Source organism: Schistocerca piceifrons, chromosome 3, assembly GCF_021461385.2.
Source record: "Schistocerca piceifrons isolate TAMUIC-IGC-003096 chromosome 3, iqSchPice1.1, whole genome shotgun sequence".
NCBI classification, from domain to species: Eukaryota; Metazoa; Arthropoda; class Insecta; order Orthoptera; family Acrididae; genus Schistocerca; species Schistocerca piceifrons.
Window position 1 is genome coordinate 298,560,403 of NC_060140.1, and position 25,401 is coordinate 298,585,803.

The 25,401-nt window shown below is 42.4% G+C and overlaps 1 protein-coding gene across 1 annotated transcript in view; it reads right to left on the minus strand.

Annotated features, from left to right (window-relative positions):
• LOC124789559 (potassium voltage-gated channel subfamily KQT member 5) overlaps positions 1 to 25,401 on the minus strand; it is a 506,704-nt gene that overhangs the window by 159,334 nt on the left and 321,969 nt on the right. The window contains exons 7-8 of the mRNA XM_047256963.1: positions 10,131 to 10,258; positions 6,792 to 6,888 (exon numbers count right to left, since the gene is read on the minus strand). Of these exons, the coding sequence (XP_047112919.1) occupies positions 6,792 to 6,888; positions 10,131 to 10,258 (225 nt within the window). The remainder of the gene's footprint in view (positions 1 to 6,791; positions 6,889 to 10,130; positions 10,259 to 25,401) is intronic.

Here is a 25,401-nt window from a genome sequence, read left to right on the forward strand (position 1 = left end):
GAATGCAAACCAGAGGCTGCGTCGACTCTGTGACGAAAATGGTTGTAGATTCCTTTACCTACGCTATGGGGTGGAACGTTGTAGGACGCCCCTCGATAGATCAGTGGTGCAATACACACAGGAAGCAGCTACATGGGTAGCGTGCACATATTTTTCTTCTTCTTTTTTTTTTTTTTTTAGATTAGGTTCCTCCCCACGGGAAACAAACCGTTGGCCTGAAAAATTGCCAGTTCATGACACTGATGTGTGCCAACTGTAAAAATTGTTAGTTCACTTAAACAGGTCATTCAAAATAGGCGGAGACTTTAATCTGGCGTCCATTCACTGGGAAAATTACACGTTTATCACAGGGGGCAGACACAAAGACTAGTGTGAATTTATTCTAGGAGCGCTCTCAACATACAACCTTGACCAATTGGTTAGAAAACCAACTCGAGATGGGAACATATTAGATATCTTGGCGACAAACAGACCTGATCTTTTTGAGAAAGCTAATCTAGAAGAAGGTTTTAGCGACCATAATGTCGTTATTGCTTCTATGTCAGTGGAAATTGCAAAAAAAAAAAAAAAAAAAAAAAAAGGAAGTTTGAGTTTTCTTGTTTGGGATGCAAATAAATGTGTCATTAATGAATATCTTCGTAGTCAGCTCCAAGCATTCACCGCGGGACACAAAGATACTGAAGCATCTTTATCGATTTGTCGGCTTTCCTTTGTCTTCTAGTAATTCGCAATATGCATCTCTTCGTTGCTCGCATTACAACCCGCAGCTTTGCACGTTTTCACATTGTTGTAAGTCCATACCTCAGTGACACAGACAATAAATAAACTACAGCGCGAACAGGCCGTGAAGGCCCAACTGTACCGACCGGCCGCTGTGTCATCTTCAGCCCTTAGGCGTCACCGGATGGGAATACGTAGGGGCATGTGGTCAGCACACCGCTCTCCCGGCCGTTGTCAGTTTTCGCGACCGGTGCCGCTACCTCAATTGGCTTCACAAGGGCCGAGTGCATCCCGCTTCCCAACAGCAGTCGGCAGACCCAGACGGTGACCCATCCAACTACTGGCAAGCCCGACAGCGCTTAACTTCGATGATCTGACAGGAATCAGTGTTACCATTGCAGAAGGCCGTTGACACTTGGTAACAGTACATATATGTCGTAAATTTCCTGTTTCAGACGCAAGAGAAGGTAAGTTTTGAAAATCCTATTTAGCTTACCTAAAGTACCGCAGTCCATTTTTTCCTCCTGTTTACTCCAGTTTCTGTGGTCATTTTATTCGCCTCTCCTAAATATGGAACCCTTTCACCTGGTTCTGTGTCTTCACTGTTCATATGCACTGTTCACTTTTCGATGTTTTGATTAAACTGTAAGTAGGCTGTTTAGGTTTTTATGTTGGTAACGCCACGTAGCGCTCTGTATGAAAATCAGTGACTGTGTTGTGTGCAATCTGTGGGTGGTTTGCATTGTTGGAATATTTGCTATTGTAGTGTTGGGCAGTTGGATATGAACAGCGTGTAGCGTTGCGCAGTAGAGTTGGGCGACACGATTCTTTTTCCCGATTCGATTCCTACGATTCAATTTCACATTGCGAATCGATTCCTACGATTCGTTCACGATTCTTTCACGTTTCACTATTGTCTGCGATGGCACGATTCTTACGGGATGCAAAAAGTTCTAGATCGTACTCACAAATGGCAGGGCATGTCTGAAATTGTCAATGGGGTTAGAATCGAAATGTATCATGATGAGATATGCCAGATATAGTTTATTCATGAGTAAACATGCATATGACGTTGTAAGTGTGATTCTCGATTTATGCGTGTAATGCCTTAATTGTTGAAAGGTCACGTTTGATTTGATTGCATCTATTGTTTTATTTCAGTATGCCAGAAAAGAGGAGTCGATTTGTGCGAAAGGTGGTGCAAAATTACGTGGTATACCAGTTTGGTCTGGCCTCTCAACAGATACCCCTCCGTTGTGGTTGCACCTACGGTACCGATATCTGTATCGTTGAGGCACGCAAGCCTCCCCACCAACGGCCAGGTCCATGGTTCATGGGGGGGGGGGGGGGGGGGGGGCAGCAGCCTTTTCAGTAGTTGCAGGGGCAACAGTCTGGATGATTGACTGATCTGGCCTTGTAACATTAACCGAAACGGCCTTCCTGTTGTTCTGCTGCGAACGGCTGAAAGCAGGGGGAAACTACAGCCGTAATTTTTCCCGAGGGCATGCAGCTTTACTGTATGATTATATTGAATTTAACTGATGAAAGGAGAAAATATAAAAATGCGGTAAATGAAGCAGGCAAAAAGGAATACAAACGTCTCAAAAATGAGATCGACAGGAAGTGCAAAATGGCTAAGCAGGCATGGCTAGAGGACAAATGTAAGGACGTAGAGGCTTATCTCACTAGGGGTAAGTTAGATACAGCCTACAGGAAAATTAAAGAGACCTTTGGAGAAAAGAGAGCCACTTGTATGAATATCAAGAGCTCAGATGGAAACCCAGTTCTAAGCAAAGAGGGGAAAGCAGAAAGGTGGAAGGCGTATATAGAGGGTCTATACAAGGGCGATGTACTTGAGGACAATATTATGGAAATGGAAGAGGATGTAGATGAAGATGAAATGGGAGATACGATACTGCGTGAAGAGTTTGACAGAGCACTGAAAGACCTGAGTCGAAACAAGGCCCCGGGAGTAGACAACATTCCATTAGAACTACTGTCGGCCTTGGGAGAGCCAGTCCTGACAAAACTCTACCATCTGGTGAGAAAGATGTACGAGACAGGCGAAATACCCTCAGACTTCAAGAAGAATATAATAATTCCAATCCCAAAGAAAGCAGGTGTTGACAGATGTGAAAATTACCGAAGTATCAGTCTAATAAGTCACAGCTGCAAAATACTAACACGAATTATTTACAGACGAATGGAAAAGCTGGTAGAAGCCGACCTCGGGGAAGATCAGTTTGGATTCCGTAGAAATGTTGGAACACGTAAGGCAATACTGTCCTAACGGCTTGTCTTAGAAGAAAGATTAAGGAAAGGCAAACCTACGTTTCTAGCATTTGTAGACTTAGAGAAAGCTTTTGACAATGTTGACTGGAATACTCTCTTTCAAATTCTAAAGGTGGCAGGGGTCAAATACAGGGAGCGAAAGGCTATTTACAATTTGTACAGAAACCAGATGGCAGTTATAGGAGTCGAGGGACATGAAAGGGAAGCAGTGGTTGGAAAGGGAGTGAGACAGGGTTGTAGCCTCTCCCAGATGTTATTCAATCTGTATATTGAGCAAGCAGTAAAGGAAACAAAAGAAAAATGTGGAGTAGGTATTAAAATCCATGGAGAAGAAATAAAAACTTTGAGGTTCACCGATGACATTGTAATTCTGTCAGAGACAGCAAATGACTTGGGAGAGCAGTTGAATGGAATGGTCAGTGTCTTGAAAGGATGATATAAGATGAACATCAACAAAAGCAAAACAAGGATAATGGAATGTAGTCGAATTAAGTCGGGTGATGCTGAGGGAATTAGATTAGGAAATGAGACACTTAAAGTAGTAAATGAGTTTTGCTATTTGGGGAGCAAGATAACTGATGATGGTCGAAGTTGAGAGGATATAAAACGTAGACTGACAATGGCAAGGAAAGCGTTTCTGAAGAAGAAAAATTTGTTAACATCGAGTATAGATTTAAATGTCACGAAGTCGTTTCTGAAAGTATTTGTATGTAGTGTAGCCATGTATGGAAGTGAAACATGGACAATAAGCAGTTAGGACAAGAAGAGAATAGAAGCTTTCGAGATGTGGTGCTACAGAAGAATATTGAAGATTAGGTGGGTAGATCACGTAACTAATGGGGAGGTATTGAATAGGATTGGGGAGAAGAGAAGTTTGTGGCACAACTTGACTAGAAGAAGGGATCGGTTGGTAGGACATGTCCTGAGGCATCAAGGGATCACAAATTTAGCATTGGAGGGCAGCGTGGAGGGTAAAAATCGTAGAGGGAGACCAAGAGATGAATACACTAAGCAGATTCAGAAGGATGTAGGTTGCAGTACGTACTGGGAGATGAAGGAGCTTGCACAAGATAGATTAGCATGGAGAGCTGCATCAAACCAGTCTCAGGACTGAAGACCACAACAACAACAACACCAGTTTGGTTGTGTGGTTTGAACGTATCTAACTACAGACGTCTGTTTTATAGTAAAAAAATCTAGCAGTGAGGCAGAGGTGGTTTGGCTCATATCCTATGTTTTTCTGTGCTGTCTTTCGAAGTCCACATCACCCTTGTAATTCATAACGCAGCTTATAGCCCTCCCACACAGCAAATTTAGCTTACCTTTCATTTCTTTTAAATACAAAGCATAGGTATTTTGCTTTTGATTTGTCAGAGAACCTGCCGCTGTCACTACCATGTACGTGAGAAGACGACATACTTCCAGACAGTAGGATTCAATCGTATACAGCGACATTACTTCACTAAAATTTAATATGAATCTGAACACGATAACATTCGAAAACTCGAACCTGAAATTATTAATTTTGTTTAAAGACGGTATTACATGGCGATCCGCCAAGAACGGTATTGGTTAGAGAGCCTATATTCTCTCTATATAGGCTCTGTAATATTGGTCTAGTGCTACAGCCATTTAGTGGCAGCGCTAGTGGAACTAGCAGAATTAGCAGTGAAGTAATGTCGCTTTACGCTCGTTCCCGTCAGGCACCGCCAAGTGTCAGCTTGGTTTTCACGAGTAATATTACGGCCCCCGAACTTCGTTTCTTCGTTCCGAGCTTCCTTTGTTCACACACATCCTTCACTTGACTGCCATCTGGCGGTCTCAATCATTCGGCACGACTCGGAATGATTCGGAAGTTGCCTTCGAAGCGTACTATTACCAAGAATCGATGAATCGTTGGAACTGGGAATCGTCACTACTCGGAAACAAGCAATCGTTCTAACGATTCTTTTGAACGACGAATCGTCCGTATCACGGTTCGATTCTTACGATTCTTTATTTAGAGTCGTTCAAATGAACGACTCATTCACGAATCGCCACAACTCTATTGCGCAGTTGGAGGTGAGCCGCCAGCAGTGGTGGATGCGGGGAGAGAGATGGCAGAGTTTTGAGGGATCCAGTTTTTAGTGGATCTCAGAGGCAAATTCGAGGACCAGACAGACAGGTTTGTTGCAGGCTCGCAAAGTTCTGGTACAGGGGCTGTTATAAGCCTACCATCATTCAAGGTAATTATATTAAATTCTTCGAGTGTGTGCAGCACTGCCTCGCCACAGGAGTAGTTGCTTTAGCATCTCCTTGACTAACTGTGGGCATTAAAGTCGGCTGTAATAGGACAGCCATCCTAAACCGTCCATTAAAGCATGCCAGAGTAAATGGAGACGTTGGTGACGTCACGTGTACTCAGATGGGTCCATGAACAACAGACTGAAATATTAGAAGGTTAATGTGATTAATCTGTTATTCTATCTTTTCTATCCTTATTGTGTGTGGGGGTTTCCTCTACATGGTGTCGCCACATGTGGTTTAAACTGTATTTCGCATATGGTTGCTATACAGTGCCCGCCTATGACAGGATGGAAGCTGTAAAGACTCTTTATTTGCTGTTGTGGACTGTACATTTCATTGCACAATGTTTAATGGCACAAACAGCTATAAACGCAATTGAATGTCACTTTATACTTTGCATTCCTGTTATGCCGATTGACAAGCTGATCCAGTGTAGGTTTAATGTTCATGATGTTACAGTTGCGGTTGCTCATTATTTGTTGCATAACAGATCTGATTAAATTCAATACCTCCACAGATCGTTAGCAGCCTTGTTAGTGCCCAGTGTTATTTGTGGGGAACGGGACGGTGAGTACGGGGGTTCAGCGTTAATTATCACGCTTGTACTCTGTCTAGAATCACATTTCAAGAGTCGTATATCAACACTGTTCACATCTGATCCTTTTGCCACTGCTGTGACAATGTACCCTGGCCTCAGTGACACATCGGCACAAGGTATGTGACTGAATATAGCGCCACGTTTGTTGGTAGTTACAGGGTTACAACTTTTTTGGAAGTGTGAGCCGGGCTACATGCTGAAGATATGAAATCTTTCTATCCTGTACTTCCGCAAGATAAACATTTCGAATCGTCAGAGTGGTTCAACTGTTATGCAGAACCTAATTCCTTTCTGTACTAATGTTAACCCCGTGGTTCTCGTATTACAGTCATTTTTCGTTCTGTTTTTTGGAAGGTCAACAAAGCACATAAGTGTAATTTATATCAGTTGTCAAAATAGGGTATCTAAAGAGGTCTTTGCATATGTTTCTTTTTAATGACGAACGATAATATATGAGACGCTTCTGTATTCTGAAGATGTTATCACTACAAGTGGAATTTCCCTCAAACATGGTTCAGTAACTAATTAGTGAATGAAAATATACAGAACACTGTAACATCTTTATTTTCAAATCACCTGTAGGCAGGAAACTTTGTGTTCTGAAAGTGCAGAGAAACTAAGACGCCATATTGTGTCGAATATACGAGTTTTTCATTTAACGCTGAGATCTACTTGTGGACTCAATGTTTTCAAATATTTAACCAGCTACCTTTTCATAAAGAAATCTGTTTACTTTTATCGTCTACAAAGATGTCAAAATTTGCATCCATTGGCATTGAAAGTGGGAGATCAATAACTTACATGCGTATTGGACTGTATATAGTTACATACTGCACTGAAAGAAAGTGTATTTAGAAAATATGTTCTTGGTTTACATACTACATATAAGTCTTACCTGTCTTTCAACTTTAACGACTCTCGACGCTAGACTGATTTTTGATGCATATACATCTTTCGCCTTTGAACCTTGCTTCCCGAGAATTTGGTCCAACCTGCAAGATCGAGACAAAATTGTCGTTATTGAATTTGAGGAAACACTTCAGTAAACTGTCATAAATTGAAATCAATTCGATACTAATAAATTATGTATGTACACGAGTGAGTGGAAAGAGTTTGGTAAACAGGCACCCATATTTACAGTAAGGCTAATGCTACAGATTAAATTACTCGTGATCTTTTGAATGCTTGTGGTTTTGTTACTCCTTTTTATGTCTGATAAGGGGAATGTATTATTCTTGACCAGTATTGAAATATCCTTTGGATAGACGGTTTCTGTGTTGTATTTCGGCGAAATGAAACGATAAAGTGAAAATACATGCTGAAGATAGTCTTGATGCAATTATTGATGCAATCATCCACACTTGTGCGGCTCCATTATCCATTGCCCTAACTTTGTAGGGTACCTCCAATCGTGAGGCTAACAATAAAATAGATGAGAAGTGCAGTTTTAAAATCCGAAATCTGTGATAAGGAACCAACAGTGCAGTAAAAACTAATTAAAACAAACATGCATTCAATGGTGTGTATACGTGTCTATTTTAGACATGATCACTATGCAAAAAAAAAAAAAAGCAGGCTATCACTTTTTCGAAACCCCGTAATTGTCTTCCGATTGCGACGCAGGAGTTCGAAATTTAGATCACAAGTGCCGTCAACCTTCCTCTGTATTGTAAAAGTGTGGGGCCCTGTGACGTCACCATGAGACTGGACGACGCTCAGGCAGCAAGGTATCGACACGTAAGGAAAAAAAAGGCCACAGCTCAGAACTTCATGTGAGGTCTAAGGTGGATTAATGATGTCAAATTGGCAACAAATTTCACCATAATACCGCCTAACCCGATCATGGACATGTCATACGATGGGAAGGTCGTCAAAATCGCTTACCTACATTTCATCTCTTGTTTTGACATCTCTGCGATGGAGGTCACAAGCCGGCGCAGTAGCTGAGCGGTTCTAGGCGCTTCAGTCTGGAACCACACGACCGCTACGCTCGCAGGTTCGAATCCTGCCTCGGGCATGGATGTGTGTGATGTTCTTAGGTTAGTCAGGTTTAAGTAGTTCTAAGTTCTAGGGGACTGATGACCTCAGATGTTAATTCCCATAGTGCTCAGAGCCATTTGAACCATTTGATGGAGTTCAAAACCTCGACATCCAGCACTGAAATCACGCCATTTTCTTATGAGTGTCCGAAGAAAAGTATTGCGGACACACCGCCATTCAGAATCGACGCGAAGAGCCCTCACGAGGGGGCATAAAGGGCGTCAATAAAAATCATACCTTCTATTGTGGCGTTGATTCCCAAATATTCGCGGTCGAAAACGACAGTTTACAGGAACACGTTCTTGTCAATGTTCAGTACTGCTGACCCTCCCCCTCCCCCCTTCCGAACGTTTCAACCTTACCCTAGGGTCATCGTGGGGCTGCAACCGTGCTGAAACTGAACGTGAACTGGCATCTTTGGAGTGTAGTGCGACCGCAATTTTTGCGACCCCACCTAAGCCGCTACAGCAGCCGTAATGCTCCACTCTCTTAATGCTCAACAAAGCTGCGTGGGTGTCACCGAAGGTGTTGCAGAAATGGGGGGGGGGGGGCTCTTATACGGACCCTTTGCCTCTTTATTCGTGCACATGTCAATGTTGTGCCCCCTCCACGATCGCGCCACAGGAGGGCACGAAACTGGAGGACTGAAGAAGCATTGCTGCTGCGGATCACATTCAAATTTTGTCGAATGGTTTTGAGCGGTCCCTTGTGGTTACACCCTGTATACCAGACCAAAAATTGATGGCGCACTACGCTCCAAGTCGATCACATCACTTTCACTGGAGTTGCAGTCCCACGATGTCGTTAGAGAGGGATGAATCGCTCTGGGGGGCGTCAGCAATGTTATATGTTGCCAACAACGTCGTCCTTTTGGTTATTGCACTGCGAACTGTCGTTTTCGATCGCGAAATCTGTGGGAATTGACGCCCCAGGAGAAGGGATGGTTTTGTTGACGGCCTTTATGCCGTCCTCTGAGGGCTTTTCTTATCGATTCTGAGCACCGGTGTATCTGGAATGTTTTCGTCGGCCACCATAAGAAAACCACGTGACTTCAATGCAGGGCGTCGCGGTTGTGACCCCCTTGGCAGAAGCATCAAAATGGGTGAAATGTGGGTAAGAGGGGTATGACGACTTTTCCATCGTGTGACACGTTCACTAAGGTGTTGGGCAGAATTGTGGCGAAGTTTGATGCCGATGAGCCATCATTAAATCAACTTAGACATATGAACTTCAGATCTGTGGCCTTTTTTCCGCATGTGTCGACACATTGCAGTTCGAAGCGTAGTTGATCCCGAGGTTGACGTCTCAGGGCGCCTCGTTTATGTGCCATTACAGAAGAAGGTTGTAGGCAACTTTGAGGCACATTTCAAGCTTACGCGTCCCAATCGGAAACAGTTATAGTTATGGGGTTTCGATTTTTTTTTAAATTTATTTTGCACAGTGAACAATCACCATACATATACATAAGAGGATAATACTTTTGACAGGAAAATTAAGGTGCGACATTTTTGCAAAGTTCTCTCTACGTGCAGTTTCTTGTTATTATTGACATACAAGCATGCCGTAATTTGTAAGGAATAGAAATAGCACAGTACAAAGGTTGTGTCACATGCTGTCACTACAAAATAAGCGAGACAAAAATCGTACTAAACTCTTTGATACTCATAGCTTTCTTATTGTAACATTAATACTCGTCATGCAGTAGCGAAATATTTAAGCAAAAGAAATTAAGACAAAGCACTGCTGCGTAGAACAACCGTTTCAGAAAGTATTTGATTCCGACAGCGAATTATCACAGCGGATGACGTCAGGTATACACGTAATCTGTACTTTGACGGCCCTTTCTTCTTAAATTGCGTATGGAGCTAGAAAGTATCTTTTTCTTAAACGACCGTAATTCTCGTTTGTACAGAAGTACATATTGTCTGTGTTATAAATATTTACGCCCTAATGTGGTATTACCATGGGCTCGATATGGTACTTTAGCGGACTGTAATATTCCTTGTGAAACCGCATAAATATGCTTGGAACGATCGTAGAAGCTCTGGTAACACATATATCTAACCTCTATTCTAAGGGCTACACTCTATAAAAGGGACCTCTAATGACTAATAACACTTAGTTGGTACGGTAATGCGAATTATAAGCGTGAACATGCATACTAACGAGTGTTGAAGTTTGTACTTCGACCCACCTGAAGTGCAGATTTTTCACCCTGTTCAAGAGGTCTGCATGCCCGGACGAGTATTGCTCAATGACGTCCTTAACGTCGTACGGTTTCAGGGCTTCTCTAAACTTTCTTCGAGCCACGAAATACTTGAGCTACAGCAAGGCAACAGCAGAGGAAGGAAGAAATAAAACACGCCATTGTGAAAGTGAGTCAAGGCAGTGGTACAGTCTGAAAGAACTCTACAAGTGCTATCTGCGCGAGTGGCTGCATTCACATCGCAAGAGTCCATCCTCATGAGTTCCCTCAACATTAAAATCCAATATTTGCTTCATTTCACCGATCAATATAAGGAATGGTAATAATAGGTTAAGTGAAATACTGATATCATTCAAAATCTGATAAATTTTCGGACATAAGACGGCGCGTTATAGGGGATAAGGCTGGGTCTAAAGATTATCTTTGGAAATCTTTATGAGCATTTTAAGTATAAAATGGCGTGCGGCGATCATCTTGCGAACATTGTTGTGGTATTCAGAACGAAGACTGATTAGATGCAGCTTTTTGAGGTAAACTATCTTGTGCAAGTTTCTTCATATTCGTATGACTACTACAATAGCCGTCAGTTGGAACCAGCTTTTTGTATTCTAGCATTGGTCTTGTTCTACAACTATTCTACTTCCTCCCCCCCCCCCCCCCCCCCTCCCAATTTCCGTCCCAACTTCGCTTTCTTAACATATTACATACTCTTTGGTTCCTCGGGAACCGTTAGGTCAACCTATACCACCTTTTAGTCACGTTGTGACATGAAGAGCTTTCCTACCCGCCTTCATTGGTTATCCGATGCACCCTACGGTATTCAGCATTCATCTATAGCACAGTATTTGTAAAGCTTCTGTTCTGTTCTGGTCTTTACTGTTTGTTGTTGTGGTCTTCAGTCCAGAGACTGATCTGTCGCATATCTCCATGTTACTCCATCCTGTGCAAGCTTCATCATCTCCAAGTATCTACTGCGACCTAAATCCTTCTGAATCTCCTTTGTGTATTCATCTCTTGGTCTCCCTTTACGATTTTTACCCTCCACGCTTCCCTCCAATAATAAATTGGTGATCTCTTGATGCCTCAGAATATGTCCTACCAACCGATCCCTTCTTTCAGTCAGGTTGTGCCACAAATTCCTCTTCTCCCCAATTCTATTCAGTACCTCCTCATTATTTACGTGATCTACCCATCTAATCTTCAGCACCATATTTCGAAAGCTTCTATTCTCTTGTTGTCTAAATTATTTACCGTCCATGTTTCACATCCGTACATGGCTACACTCCACACAAATACGTTTAGAAAAGACTTCCTGACACTTAAATCTACACTCGATGTTAACAAATTTATCCTCTTCAGAAACGGTTTTCTTGCCATCGCCAGTCTACATTTTATATCTTCTCTTCTTCGACCATCATCAGCTATTTTGCTCCCCAAATAGCAAAACTCATTTACTACTTTCTGTGTCTCATTTCCTAATCTAATACCCTCAGCATCACCCGATTTAATTCGACTACTCTCCATGATCCTCGTTTGGCTTTTGTTGATGTTCATCTTATACCCTCCCTTCAAGACACTGTCCATTCCGTTCAACTGCTCTTCCAGGTCCTTTGCTGTCCCTGACAGAATTACAATGTCATCGGCGACCCTCAAAGTTTTTATTTCTTCTCCATGGATTTTAATTCCTACTCCAAACTTACTGCTTATCGTTGTCGTTTCACTTCCATGAATGGCTGCGCTCCAGACCAACACGTTCAGAAAAGATTTCCTGATACTATAATGTATTCGATGTTACCATATTTCCCTACAAAAATCAGTGATTCTTGAGGCATTTGGATTTATCCTTGTTATCCAATCCGACAAAACAGCTCTGCTACTCGTACCACTCGTCTAGGTCCATTATGAGAAGTTTCAATACGGAATCGCGTAGGCATTTTTTCTTTCTTAATTTTTTTTATTTGCTATTCTCAAACCCTAGCATTCTGCAAAAACGTTACGAACCATCCACTGAGTTTATATTTCCTTAAACATTAATACGTGTCGCCGAATGAACACTTGAAGGATGCTCTTTCCTTCACCTTTTTTCTTCCTGAAGAAGATGTTTGATGTTCACTCAGCACCACGAAGTACCTTCAACTCCGCCTTTGACACACAGTTGTCTTATAATGCGGGAATTTCTAGATTCTGTTCCTGTGGCTAGAGCAGCAGAGATGGAAAGTTTTTCTGCTAGGTGTCCCTACCACATACTTTTTAAACATTTGACCATCCTTTATCCGTGGGGTCACATGAGTTACGTTGGAGTGCTTCTTTTCGTAAAAAACATTCCAAATTAAAAATGTAATGAAATAATCTAGACCGCATAAAATAATTTTATTTTTAAAAAAAGGTGATCGGTGTCGCTCAATGTTTGACTATTCTCAGACCGTTTCCCCTTGCTGACTGCTAGAGATGGCGACATGAAGCACGAACTTCTATAGGATGGCGTAAGAGCGTCTTACTGTACCGACGGTAAAAAAATCGATCGGCAGATACACACCGCTTCATTGCCATTACTAATGTCAGTCGTGGAAGATGAGATCATCGACAGCCCTCCAAAGGGACTGTTGTGGTTTCTTAAGGGAATGACCTGTATTTTTTCCGGCCAGCTTATACATTGTACATAACAGAGGATATTGGGTGTAAATGCTACTCTGAAGCAAACAGACTGCCACGGGAGGGGAAATCGTAGTGACAAGCAGTATAAAACCAGTTAGAAGACCGAAAAAGAAGAAAAATGTGAAAACAGTGAAATAACTGACGCTTCACACGGATTGTGGTGGATCGTCTCATTCAGAATGGCACCCGGCAATAGAATCCGTCACTACTGTTCCTCCCAGTACACCTCAAGGAAAGGCCGAGAAACAAAGGAGAGAAGATGTATTCTAATTTGCTTTGGGTTCGCCATGTTCTCTCAAAATAATCGGTATATTTTGTTGACAGTCGCATCGGCGTACATTTCTCTCTTTTTCAGGTAGCCAGTTAAGTGAACAATATTAAAAACAAGTCATCCAGCTCATCTGTGAATACATTTTCTGTTAGCGATCTCTTCATCTGTGCTACGAAATAGTGGGGATCGCCACTTCGCTCTTCAAAGTAACTGTAATGCCATTCACACTGCCTTGCCAGCTGCATGCATTTACCTTCCCCTACATGGACCTCTTACCATCACATCAAAACTCTAAGCCCTCGTCGCTATACTTTGCGAAAACTGGACTCCAGTAATCCCATTGTTTCCCCTCTAATTTTCAGTTCTGTTATGTTGCCCCACTTTACCAACATATGCCTCCAACCCTACACCTACACTCCATATCCTTTCGCAGTGAAATTTTAACCGACGCCCTCTCTCAATACTGTCAGCTCCAACTCTTCCTTCCCTATCTTACACCATATCAGGGTACCCCACTTGCCTCCTATCCTTTTCGTACCACACACCGTCCTCCATTCTATTTCCACTTCTCACCGTACCTAGCCCACCTACCCTGATCTCGACAACTACAACCACCGGATCCTTTTGTTTATACTCACGCCAACGAGCCTGCTGAACGTCTTTTGCTGAACGTCTTTTACAGACTCATTTGCACTGGTTTTTTTTTTTTTTTTTTTTTTTTTTGGAATATGAGTAGTGTAGTGAGTAGTTTCGATAGCCATGGATCTGTGTGCTTGCGTGAGCAACCTGTCGTGTCTGTATCGGAACTAAACATCAGAATACTATGATGCAAATTCTTGTCTGTATGATGTGCCTATGTTGCAGCTACACATCAAAGTATTCTGATAGATATTATGATGTGTAGTTCCGATAAGGACACGATGGATGCCTTACGCAGTTACGTAGATCTGAAGATGATCCATGGCGATCTAAACAAGTCATACGAAAAAATATGTGCAACTGAGATTGAAAAATAAAAGAAATATAGTTTTTTTTACTACCAGAACGGTTGCTGAATTCTCTCACGACAAATAAGCTGACTATAGAGCATTTGGTATAATTTTTTTTCTTTTTGAGCCGAAAAAACGTCAACAACAGTTTGTACTACAAACAGTGAAAATAGTCTTAGTGATTTGAAAAACCGTAGGTAAATATCTTACATTTTCAATTAGAACTGTTTCATTTTTATGTACTTTGCATCCATTTCGGAGAGACTATCACCTACAGGTCACTCCCCACCCATAAGCGGCGAGAGAAACACACAACAATTTTTAAAATATTATCTTTACCCTGTCACGTGACGAAGGTTAGTTCTTTCAGTAGTGTGGGACACACTTGACTTCGTAAAGTGATATGTATTAGGCTGAGGAAAATTTTATAAATATTTTGTCTGTCTTAGTTGCATGAATATACTATTTTATCACTGCGGTGGCTAACGGTATCAGGCTGACTCGCTCGTTCTTAAACGCACACCTTTTTATTAGCCATAACTAGTTGTACAGCACGGTGCCAAAAGGCACGAATAGCCTGCTCACAGTTTGACTTTCTTGTACAAAGCTATTTGTGCCTACAATTGAAAGAAAAGCATCCGTGGGTGACTATTTTTAACAAATTAACCTGGTTTCAACACTGCTAGGAGTGTCTTCTTCAGAATTTAAAACAAAGAATGGTCTACATTCTACAACATGATCACAGAATAATGACTAAAAACGTATGATAGGGTATAAGTACGGAATCATCGTAAAAGACTGATAGTACTTATATGTCATTTTTACGATGGTTCCGTACTTATACCCTATCATACGTTTTTAGTCATTATTCTGAGATCATGTTATAGAATACAGACCATTCTTTGTTTTAAATTCTGAAGAAGACACTCCTAGCAGTGTTGAAACCAGGTTAATTTGTTAAAAATAGTGACCGACGGCTGTTTTTCTTTCAGTTGTATCTATTCACGGTCTCTGAACGTGCAGCCATGTACAAAATTTTGCTGTTCGTGCCTTTTGGCACCATGTTGTGTAACTAATTATGATTACTAACAGGATGTGTTGTCTGAGAATGGGCGAGTCAGCCCGAAACAGGTAACCACTGCAGCAATAACATTGCATACTCATGCAACTGAGACGGACAAAATACAAATTTATCAAATTTTCCTCAATACTATACAGTTGCGGACCCAGGCCATCCCGAAGCAGCATGCCTCGAATCATCCGGGGAAGTTCGGCCGCCAAGTGCGAGTCTTACTTCAGGCGACCCCACGTTGGGTGACTTGCGCGCCGGTGATGAGGATGAAATGAAGATGAAGACAGCACAACACCCAGTCCTCGAGCGGAGAAAATCTCCAACCAAACCGGGAATCGAACCTGGACCCGGTTGCAGTGGAAGCGAGCACGTTACCACCCAGCTAAGCAGGTGGACTTCACCATACATTTCTTTGGAGAACGTGTTTCCCTTATTTCTTTAAGATGTGGGACTGAAAGATGAACACAGTTCTAGCACGTATCCTTTGCTTAGAAATACAAGGAACCATATTAAACAAACGCGTATCTGAGAGTCCTGTTGCTACCCAGTGTTAACTAAAGTGGCGATCCGAGCGGACACTCGTGCGATGTGAACGCAGCCGACAGGTGCCGTGCTCGCCTTGCAGTGATGCACAGCAGTTGCTAGACGAAAGAAGGGAAGTAACAAAGAGTGAGGCGTGGTGCTGCGACCGGCGGCGGCTGAGAGTGCACCTCGCGCGACCATCTCCACCACCGTAACTGCTCGTCACCAAGTAGCGATCTTACGCCCCGCTGTGGTCGTTAGTGGTGCTGGAAAGCTGAAGAGGAGCTACAGTATTAAGCACACATATTTCACTGCTAACACACTCACTAAGCTACCTAAAGAGACACTCAGCGAGGGTTGCACGTACAGTTCTGAAGAAACATTAGAAAATGCTAAAACAGTTCAAGTCTTGATGTTCGAACATTAACAGTAGATAGATACCACATGCTTTTTCTGGTTTAGTATCACACTTGTTTGGACTTTAGATGCACTTACAAACACACAAATACCATGTGCACTGGTAATATTACTATCGGGTTGATCGGGCGAACCAGTATTTTAATGAGAAGGCGAGTAACTCATATCATGCATTTGTTTCCCGTGGTTCATAACACCTTCCCACAAACGCATCTAACATTTACATGCAGTCTATCGTAAACATTTAGGAAGCACTAGAGGTATCTATTCACTAATAATGGTCGAAGATGAGACGTTAGCGTAGAAACAGCATGCAGCACAGAGGATATTCGTCGTTGTCTAGCACCTCAGTAGTGGCAACACATAGACACAGTATTACAGGTTTGCAGTCACAAAAGGAATTTGGGTTGCCCTCTATTTCGTTGTTATTCGTGTGTGTGTGTGTGTGTAGTACAAAAGTCGTTAATGAGAGGCTGGCTGGCCAAGCAAGCGACTGAAAGGAGACTCCATCGAGACTCTCCAGTTTTCCAGTTCTTTGACAAGACGGGAATTGCGTATTCATCTCCGTTTCTTCAATAAGTGAGAAAATTCCTGAGTCATAACTTATTATAGGAATACTGATGTAAGCAAGACGGAATTACGTTACTTACGGGAAATAAGTGACCACTGGTGCTTGCGGAATAGTTAAAACTAGCGATTTGGTAAATTACATTTATGCATATTGCGTAAATGTATCAAGCTTTTACCAGTAGGGTCCAGATTGAGCATTATTTAGGACTGTTATATGATTATCTGAATGTGAGGTGCCTGTTCTTTCGGACATGTCCGAAAGAATAGACACTGTGCTTTGATATAGTTGATCCGCGTCGATGGGCAATAAATCCACCTCCCTAAGTGTGGATGCACAATTACGTTCGATCTCCTGTGGCAATCTAAAATTAGCGAGCATGGAGGATATGGGCGGGAACAGGGAGACTGCCGAGATAGTCCGCACACTTCCGATAAACACGGCGTCCGGATGGAACAGTGGTTAACACAACTGCCTAAAAAGCAGGAGATCCCGAGTTCAAGTCTCGGTCCGGCACATATTTTCATTCGTCACAGCTACAAATGTTTTAACGGGTGTAGAAACTGAAGCAAGGGGAAAGATACTTTTCAGATCTCAATGTATTGCCTACTCCTTATCACAGGCAAGTTTCTGGTGCGAAAACAAAGGTGCAGGCTGCATACATTTCTCTCAGAGCTGCAGAATTAGACGTACATTGTGATACAGATACGGCGCGAAAAATCCTTGGCAAGTGTAGAAGATTTATCTGTAGACGTGCATTGGGACTGATACGACGTAATTCCATGCAAGTGAGGTACTGACCAAATGTCATTAGGTTTACTTGAGACTTCTATTAGTGGATTGCGTTGTGAGATGATTTCTTGTGTCGTATTTTATAAATGTCAACGAGAGTCAATTCAGTATTTGAAATTCTGTGATTAACTATTTTGGGATGGCATACCCGCAACAGCAGTGAATGAAACTCCAAATTAAAAAAAATGATTTAATGCGACGAACGATAGTAACAAATTATAAACAAAATGTTGTGTAGAAGAGTACAAGAAAGAGAAACGATGGGTGGATGGAATCGCTGAGAGAAGTGCCTGCAGTTGATTACTAGTACATGTGCACGACTTACAACTGGTCTTACAGATGATACCCTACAGTGATCCGTGCCTTCATATCTGCATATTTGCTGCGGTACGAGGACAGTCAGATTGGTAGTGGTGTGTACACTAGAGAGAGAACGTGACATTCATGTCGATGAAAAAAAAAAAAGAAAAGAAACTGCGAATATAGAACTGCATTTCGTGTTAACCTGTTGTAGCTGCCTGTATGACATCACTGAATTTACGGGAACTATTTTTCGGAACAAGGACGAGTGACAGCCTAATGTAACTTCTCTAAGCTTCACATCGTGTTTAATTAATTTCTCAACACAACAACGTCAGTGCTCATCCATGGAAAATCCAGGATATGCCAGTATCGCCGCCACGAGAAAAACACAATTCCTTTTTTTGAAAATTTTATGCAGCTAGTTTTTTATATAATGATGTGCCCTCATCATTAGTTCTTTTTCTACTGTATGGCCATCATACGTGCATACTTGCATTAATTTTTTTTTGACGCTGCATATTTCTTACGGGAATAAAAAAAAAATTCGGATTACAAAATAATACCGAAATGTACCTGGTTAAAGCAAGCCGTTCAGTCAGCTGAAGTGCTCCGGACAAAATAAGAAATATTTTATTTATCCAAAAACAGGCCTCTTTTTTGAAAGAAAATACTACACATTTTAATGTTGAAGTGAAAATGCTCTTTCCTTTGTTAACAAACAACATCCATTCGAAAATGGTAGCAAAGTACAGGTGCTAATGGGTAAGACAGTAGAAGTTTGTTTTTCGGTCTCTCTAACAAGTGTAGAACGATAAGCGAGTTTGGAAATTTATTCTCCGAGGATCCTCAAGCTTGTGAATGTGCTTTAACACTAACTAACTCAAACCGACTTCCTATTTTAATCACAAGCAAGAAATGTTAATACATGAGATTTGACACCAAATAAGGCAAATAATCTATTTCCCCATTGCGCATACAAACGACACGATGATGTAACAGACACTGTGAAGGACAGAAGAAAAATGAGAACTACGTGGTTCACAACCACAAAGAACGTATTTCAGACATTGAATTACATTCTTTGGGGAGAAGAAAAAATTATCTTTTAACATAAAGAGACTATACAGGGTGATTTTTTTCCACCGTATACAAACTCTAGGGATTGATCGATGAGAGGATACGGTATAAAAGATGTCTAATGAACTTATGTTCGGAAATGCATGGTTTCCAAGTTAGAAATCACTTATTCAATCACACATTGTTACAGAGACTGCGGTCTAATACGCGCTGTACCATGGAGCCAGAGTTACAGTATGAGCTGAAGATGGTTTCCATGTGCCTCAAAGCATGCGTGTACGCGCCGCAGCACGTTCTGTCTCACACGTTCATATCGGCCAGGCTGCATTCGAACAGTTTCAAAGGCAGCATGAATACGCCGCTCCAGCGTCTCCACATCTGGAACGGGCTCTGAATAGACGATGGTTTTGAGATGGCCCCATAACCAGAAATCGCACTTGTTGAGAAACGGTGAACGAGCAGGCCTTGCAACTGGAGCCTCTCGTCCGATTCATCGACCTTCAAGACACGATTGAGATGCGTCCGGACGTTAACGGCGAATTGGCTGGAACACCATCATGTAGCAGCCACATAACATTTCGAATCATCAATGGCATTTCTTCCAGCAGGGAAGGCAATGTCACCCGCAAGAAACGCCGATAGTTCCGGCCTGTTAGGCGACATGGAAGGAAGACTGTCCCAAAATACGGTCACCAATTTCCCAGCCCACACACTCCGGCTGCATCGACACTGATGGTTCGCTGTCATCATATCATGGGGATTCTGCATACTATCCCACAGATGACCGTTACGAAACCTGAAGGTACCACTCCTCGTAAAGGTTGTCTCATCTCTGAAAAGGGTGGATGACACAAATCCCGGAATCTACATCTACATCTACATGACTACTCTGCAATTCACATTTAAGTGCTTGGCAGAGGGTTCATCGAACCATAATCATACTATATCTCTACCATTCCACTCCCGAACAGCGCGAGGGAAAAACGAACACCTAAACCTTTCTGTTCGAGCTCTGATTTCTCTTATTTTATTTTGATGATCATTCCTACCTATGTAGGTTGGGCTCAACAAAATATTTTCGCATTCGGAAGAGAAAGTTGGTGACTGAAATTTCGTAAATAGATCTCGCCGCGACGAAAAACGTCTTTGCTTTAATGACTTCCATCCCAATTCGCGTATCATATCTGCCACACTCTCTCCCCTATTACGTGATAATACAAAACGAGCTGCCCTTTTTTGCACCCTTTCGATGTCCTCCGTCAATCCCACTGGTAAGGATCCCACACCGCGCAGCAATATTCTAACAGAGGACGAACGAGTGTAGTGTAAGCTGTCTCTTTTGTGGACTTGTTGCATCTTCTAAGTGTCCTGCCAATGAAACGCAACCTTTGGCTCGCCTTCCCCACAATATTATCTATGTGGTCTTTCCAACTGAAGTTGTCCGTAATTTTTACACCCAGGTACTTAGTTGAATTGACAGCCTTGAGAATTGTACTATTTATCGAGTAATCGAATTCCAACGGATTTCTTTTGGAACTCATGTGGATCACCTCACACTTTTCGTTATTTAGCGTCAACTGCCACCTGCCACACCATACAGCAATCTTTTCTAAATCGCTTTGCAACTGATACTGGTCTTCGGATGACCTTACTAGACGGTAAATTACAGCATCATCTGCGAACAACCTAAGAGAACTGCTTAGGTTGTCACCCAGGTCATTTATATAGATCAGGAACAGCAGAGGTCCCAGGACGCTTCCCTGGGGAACATCTGATATCACTTCAGTTTTACTCGATGATTTGCCGTCTATTACTACGAACTGCGACCTTCCTGACAGGAAATCACGAATCCAGTCGCACAACTGAGACGATACCCCATAGGCCCGCAGCTTGATTAGAATTCGCTTGTGAGGAACGGGGTCAAAAGCTTTCCGGAAATCTAGAAATGCGGAATCAACTTGAGATCCCCTGTCGGTAGCGGCCATAACTTCGTGCGAATAAAGAGCTAGCTGCGTTGCACAAGAACGATGTTTTCTGAAACCATGCTGATTACGTATCAATAGATCGTTCTCTTCGAGGTGATTCATAATGTTTGAATACAGTATAAGCTCCAAAACCCTACTGCAAACCGACGTCAATGATATAGGTCTGTTCAAAAATGGTTCAAATGGCTCTGAGCACTATAGGACTTAACATCTATGGTCATCAGCCCCCTAGAACTTAGAACTACTTAAACCTAACTAACCTAAGGACATAACACAACACCCAGCCATCACGAGGCAGAGAAAATCCCTGACCCCGCTGGGAATCGAACCCGTGAACCCGGGCGTGGGAAGCGAGAACGCTACCGCACTACCACGAGATGCGGGCTATAGGTCTGTAGTTCGATGGATTACTCCTACTACCCTTCTTAAACACTGGTGCGACCTGCGTAATTTTCCAATCTGTAGGTACAGATCTATCGGTGAGCGAGCGGTTGTATATGATTGCTAAGTAGGGAGCTACTGTATCAGCGTAATCTGAAAGGAACCTAATCGGTACACAATCTGGACCTGAAGACTTGCCCGTATCAAGCGATTTGAGTTGTTTCGCAACCCCTAAGGTATCTACTTCTAAGAAACTCATGGTGGCAGCTGTTCGTGTTTCAAATTCTGGAATATTCCATTCGTCTTCCCTGGTGAAGGAATTTAGGAGAACTGCGTTCAATAACTCCGCTTTAGCGGCACAGTCGTCGGTAACAGTACCATCGGCACTGCGCAGCGGAGGTATTGACTGCGTCTTGCCGCTTGTGTACTTTACATACGACCAGAATTTCTTCGGATTTTCTACCAAATTTCCAGACAATGTTTCGTTGTGGAAGCTGTTAAAGGCATCTCGCATTGAAGTCCGTGCCAAATTTCGCGCGTCTGTAAATTTTAGCCAATCTTCGGGATTTCGCGTTCTTCTGAACTTCGCATGCTTTCTACGTTGCCTCTGCAACAACGTTCGGACCTGTTTTGTGTACCACGGGGGATCAGTTCCATCTCTTACCAATTTATGAGGTATGAATCTCTCAATTGCTGTTGCTACTATATCTTTGAATTTGTGCCACATCTCGTCTACATTTGCATAGTCAGTTCGGAAGGAATGGAGATTGTCTCTTAGGAAGGCTTCTAGTGACACTTTATCCGCTTTTTTAAATAAAATTATTTTGCGTTTGTTTCCGGTGGATTTGGAAGAAACGGTATTGAGCGTAGCTACAACGACCTTGTGATCACTAATCCCTGTATCAGTCATGATGCTCTCTATCAGCTCTGGATTGTTTGTGGCTAAGAGGTCAAGAGTGTTTTCGCAACCATTTACAATTCGCGTGGGTTCGTGGACTAACTGCTCGAAATAATTTTCGGAGAAAGCACTTAGGACAATCTCGGAAGATGTTTTCTGCCTACCACCGGTTTTGAACAAGTATTTTTGCCAACGTATCGAGGGAAGGTTGAAGTCCCCACCAACTATAACCGTATGAGTGGGGTATTTATTTGTTACGAGACTCAAATTTTCTCTGAACTGTTCAGCAACTATATCATCGGAGTCTGGGGGTCGGTAGGAGGAGCCAATTATTAACTTAGTTCGGCTGTTAAGTATAACCTCCACCCATACCAATTCGCACGGAGTATCTACTTCGACTTCACTACAAGATAAACCACTACTGACAGACACAAACACTCCACCACCAATTCTGCCTAATATATCTTTCCTGAACACCGTCTGAGACTTCGTAAAAATTTCTGCAGAACTTATTTCAGGCTTTAGCCAGCTTTCTGTACCTATAACGATATCAGCTTCTGTGCTTTCTATTAGCGCTTGAAGCTCAGGGACTTTCCCAGCACAACTACAACAATTTACAACTACAATTCCGACTGTTCCTTGATCCAAGCACGTCATGTATTTGCCATGCACCCTTTGAGATTGCAGTCCACCCCGTACTTTCCCGAGGCCTTCTAACCTAAAAAACTACCCAGTCCACACCACACAGCCTCCGCTACCCTTGTAGCCGCCAGCTGAGTGTAGTGAACTCCTGACCTATTCAGCGGAACCCGAAACCCCACCACCCTATGGCGTAAGTCAAGGAATCTGCAGCCAATAATTGTAGCCTGGTGGACAAACCAGTGATAAAACTGCTCCCGATGTAAGTAAGCAGTGCACACACTGCAAGTGAAAAGGGTTGTAACAGCTGTCATGTAGAACGTTCCACACGGTCGTCTGCCCCAACGTATACAGACGGGTCTCCTACTTTGTACTGGCACGGCAGTCTTCTTCCGTAGTGTTAATCACATTTTCCTCCAAGTCTGGTGTGCGAACATTTCGGGCACGTCCTTCACGGTATCCTTCTTTCTGAAACTACCCTATCTCTGACAAACGGGAAACACTGTTGCAAACATTGAATGCTGTGGTGGTTGTCGACGGCGATTGGTCTCCTGACACAATCTTGCTGCTCACCGCCATTTGCATTTTCCTTTCCGTAAGTAAACACCATGTAAGCGAGTTGTCGATTCGAATATGGAACCATTGTGTAGAACGCTGTTATCACATCTACTACAGTCTGAATCAGCAAGAGAAATGAATCGGTGACATTACCAATGACTGTAGCAGGAGAGGGCGCTTGGGCATGGCGTATAAGCAATAGTACCACCGTCTAGGAGGAAACCATGCGTATGTAACTGTGGCTGCATGGTACAGCGCGTATTAGACCGCAGTCTCTGTAAAAAACTATGATTGAGTAAATCGCCTTTAGCAAGGAAACCATGCGTTTCCGGACAAACGTTCATTAGACATTTGTTGTTCCGTACCTTCTCATCGATCAATCCTTAGAGTTTGTACACGGTGGAAAAAATAACCCTATATAATCATTTGTCTTAATCTAATGCATGACTGACTTTAAAAGAATTAAATGCTTGTCACAAGAATAATCTGGTAAATCTAGTGGTGTAACTACGGTAACTGGCGCCCAAGGCAAATGTTAACTTTGCCCCTTCCCTCCCACCCCTAATCACCCCATCTTTTCTTCAGTTCTCATTGTTGCTTAGACTTTTTATACGTTTAGTAAGATCAATACGTCTTTACAGAGAAGTAAAAGGTACATTTTTCAAAAACTCTTTTTTGTATTAAACAACTGGAAATCTGTAACTGCCTGCAAAGAATAAAGCGACAGATTTGTATGAATGCAGAGTCTCGCGGCGATAACATTGAATAAAATGTTCTCGGGTTTCCAACCGCGTCAATTGCTTAAAACTACACCAAGCACTCCTTGGCCATTGTCAAGTCATAATACTTGACAATGGCCAAGGAGTGCTTGGCCGAAAGGTCGTGTAGTTTTAATCAATTGACGCGGTTGGAAACCCGAGAACATTTTATTCAAAGCGACAGATTGTCCGCACAAGCAAAGGCCCTGCGTTCGAGTCCCGGTCCGGCACACAGTTTTAATCTGCCAGGAAGTTTCATTTCAGAGCATACTCTGCTACCGAGTGAAAACTTCATTCTGACAACAACGGGATTCCTTCTTCATTCTTCATTCTTCCATTGCCGATCAATATAAAGCTGCAACAAACAAAACAACAAATGCGAAATAACTCGTAACACATTCGTTGCGGAGGCCCACTTGGCGTAATGAGAGCGATTCGACCTAGTAGCCATAAAGACACAAGAGTCTCCGAACCAAGGAGAGGTAAGTCTCACGGCACTGTCGCTCGATACAATCCAATCGCCCAATCCAATCCAATGCGAAGCACCTCATGATTTCCTATCATCTAACTGCATCCCGTTTCCATGTTAGTGCTCTCCTATCCTTCCTTTCTTCATTTTTCCTCGTCTATTTGTACTTCTTCTTCACGCTCCTATTCTTCCCTCAGTCTTTCCCTTTTATTTTGTCCTTCTTCATATTTTTTGGGCTGTCGATACTACTCCCACACGGAAACGGCGCCCAAGGTACCCGCCCCGGCTGCCATATCCTAGTTACACCACTGAGTGAGATCGCCCAGAGGTTGAGCTTAGAATAAGTCAACTCAGCCAGTCTGGAGCAAATCACAACTGCTGACAGACTACGCATTCTTGAAATACACAAAGTATTTCAAGAGTCCAAAGTCACCTACATATTGGTAAAAAATGATGCCAAGTGCCAAAAGGACTCCCGCACTGATGGTTCCGTGAAAAGTTAATTAGGTGTCATTCATCTTGGGAATCGAGTTTATAAACGATTTCTGCCTGTTTTAGAAACAGATACTGACCGGATAAGATATTGGTACCGGGAATTCCAAGACTGTATCAAAATTTACACAGTAGTTCTTCAGACTAGACCGGACATACAGAAAGAAATGGGCAGGGGAATTCAGTTTATACGTGCAGGTATAGAAGATTTAATAAAATATTTTTATTTGCTTCCTAAAAACACAACTAGAACTTACATTTTATATTTCCATGTAGTAATGTTCATCTTTATACTTTTGACGGATGATGAATGCAATATATGCTCTAATGGCAAAGCGTCATCAGTTATGTGATATAATTACAATTTAAGAATTTTTCCGACTTTTTCCTTTACTTTTTCCTTTACTTGTAGT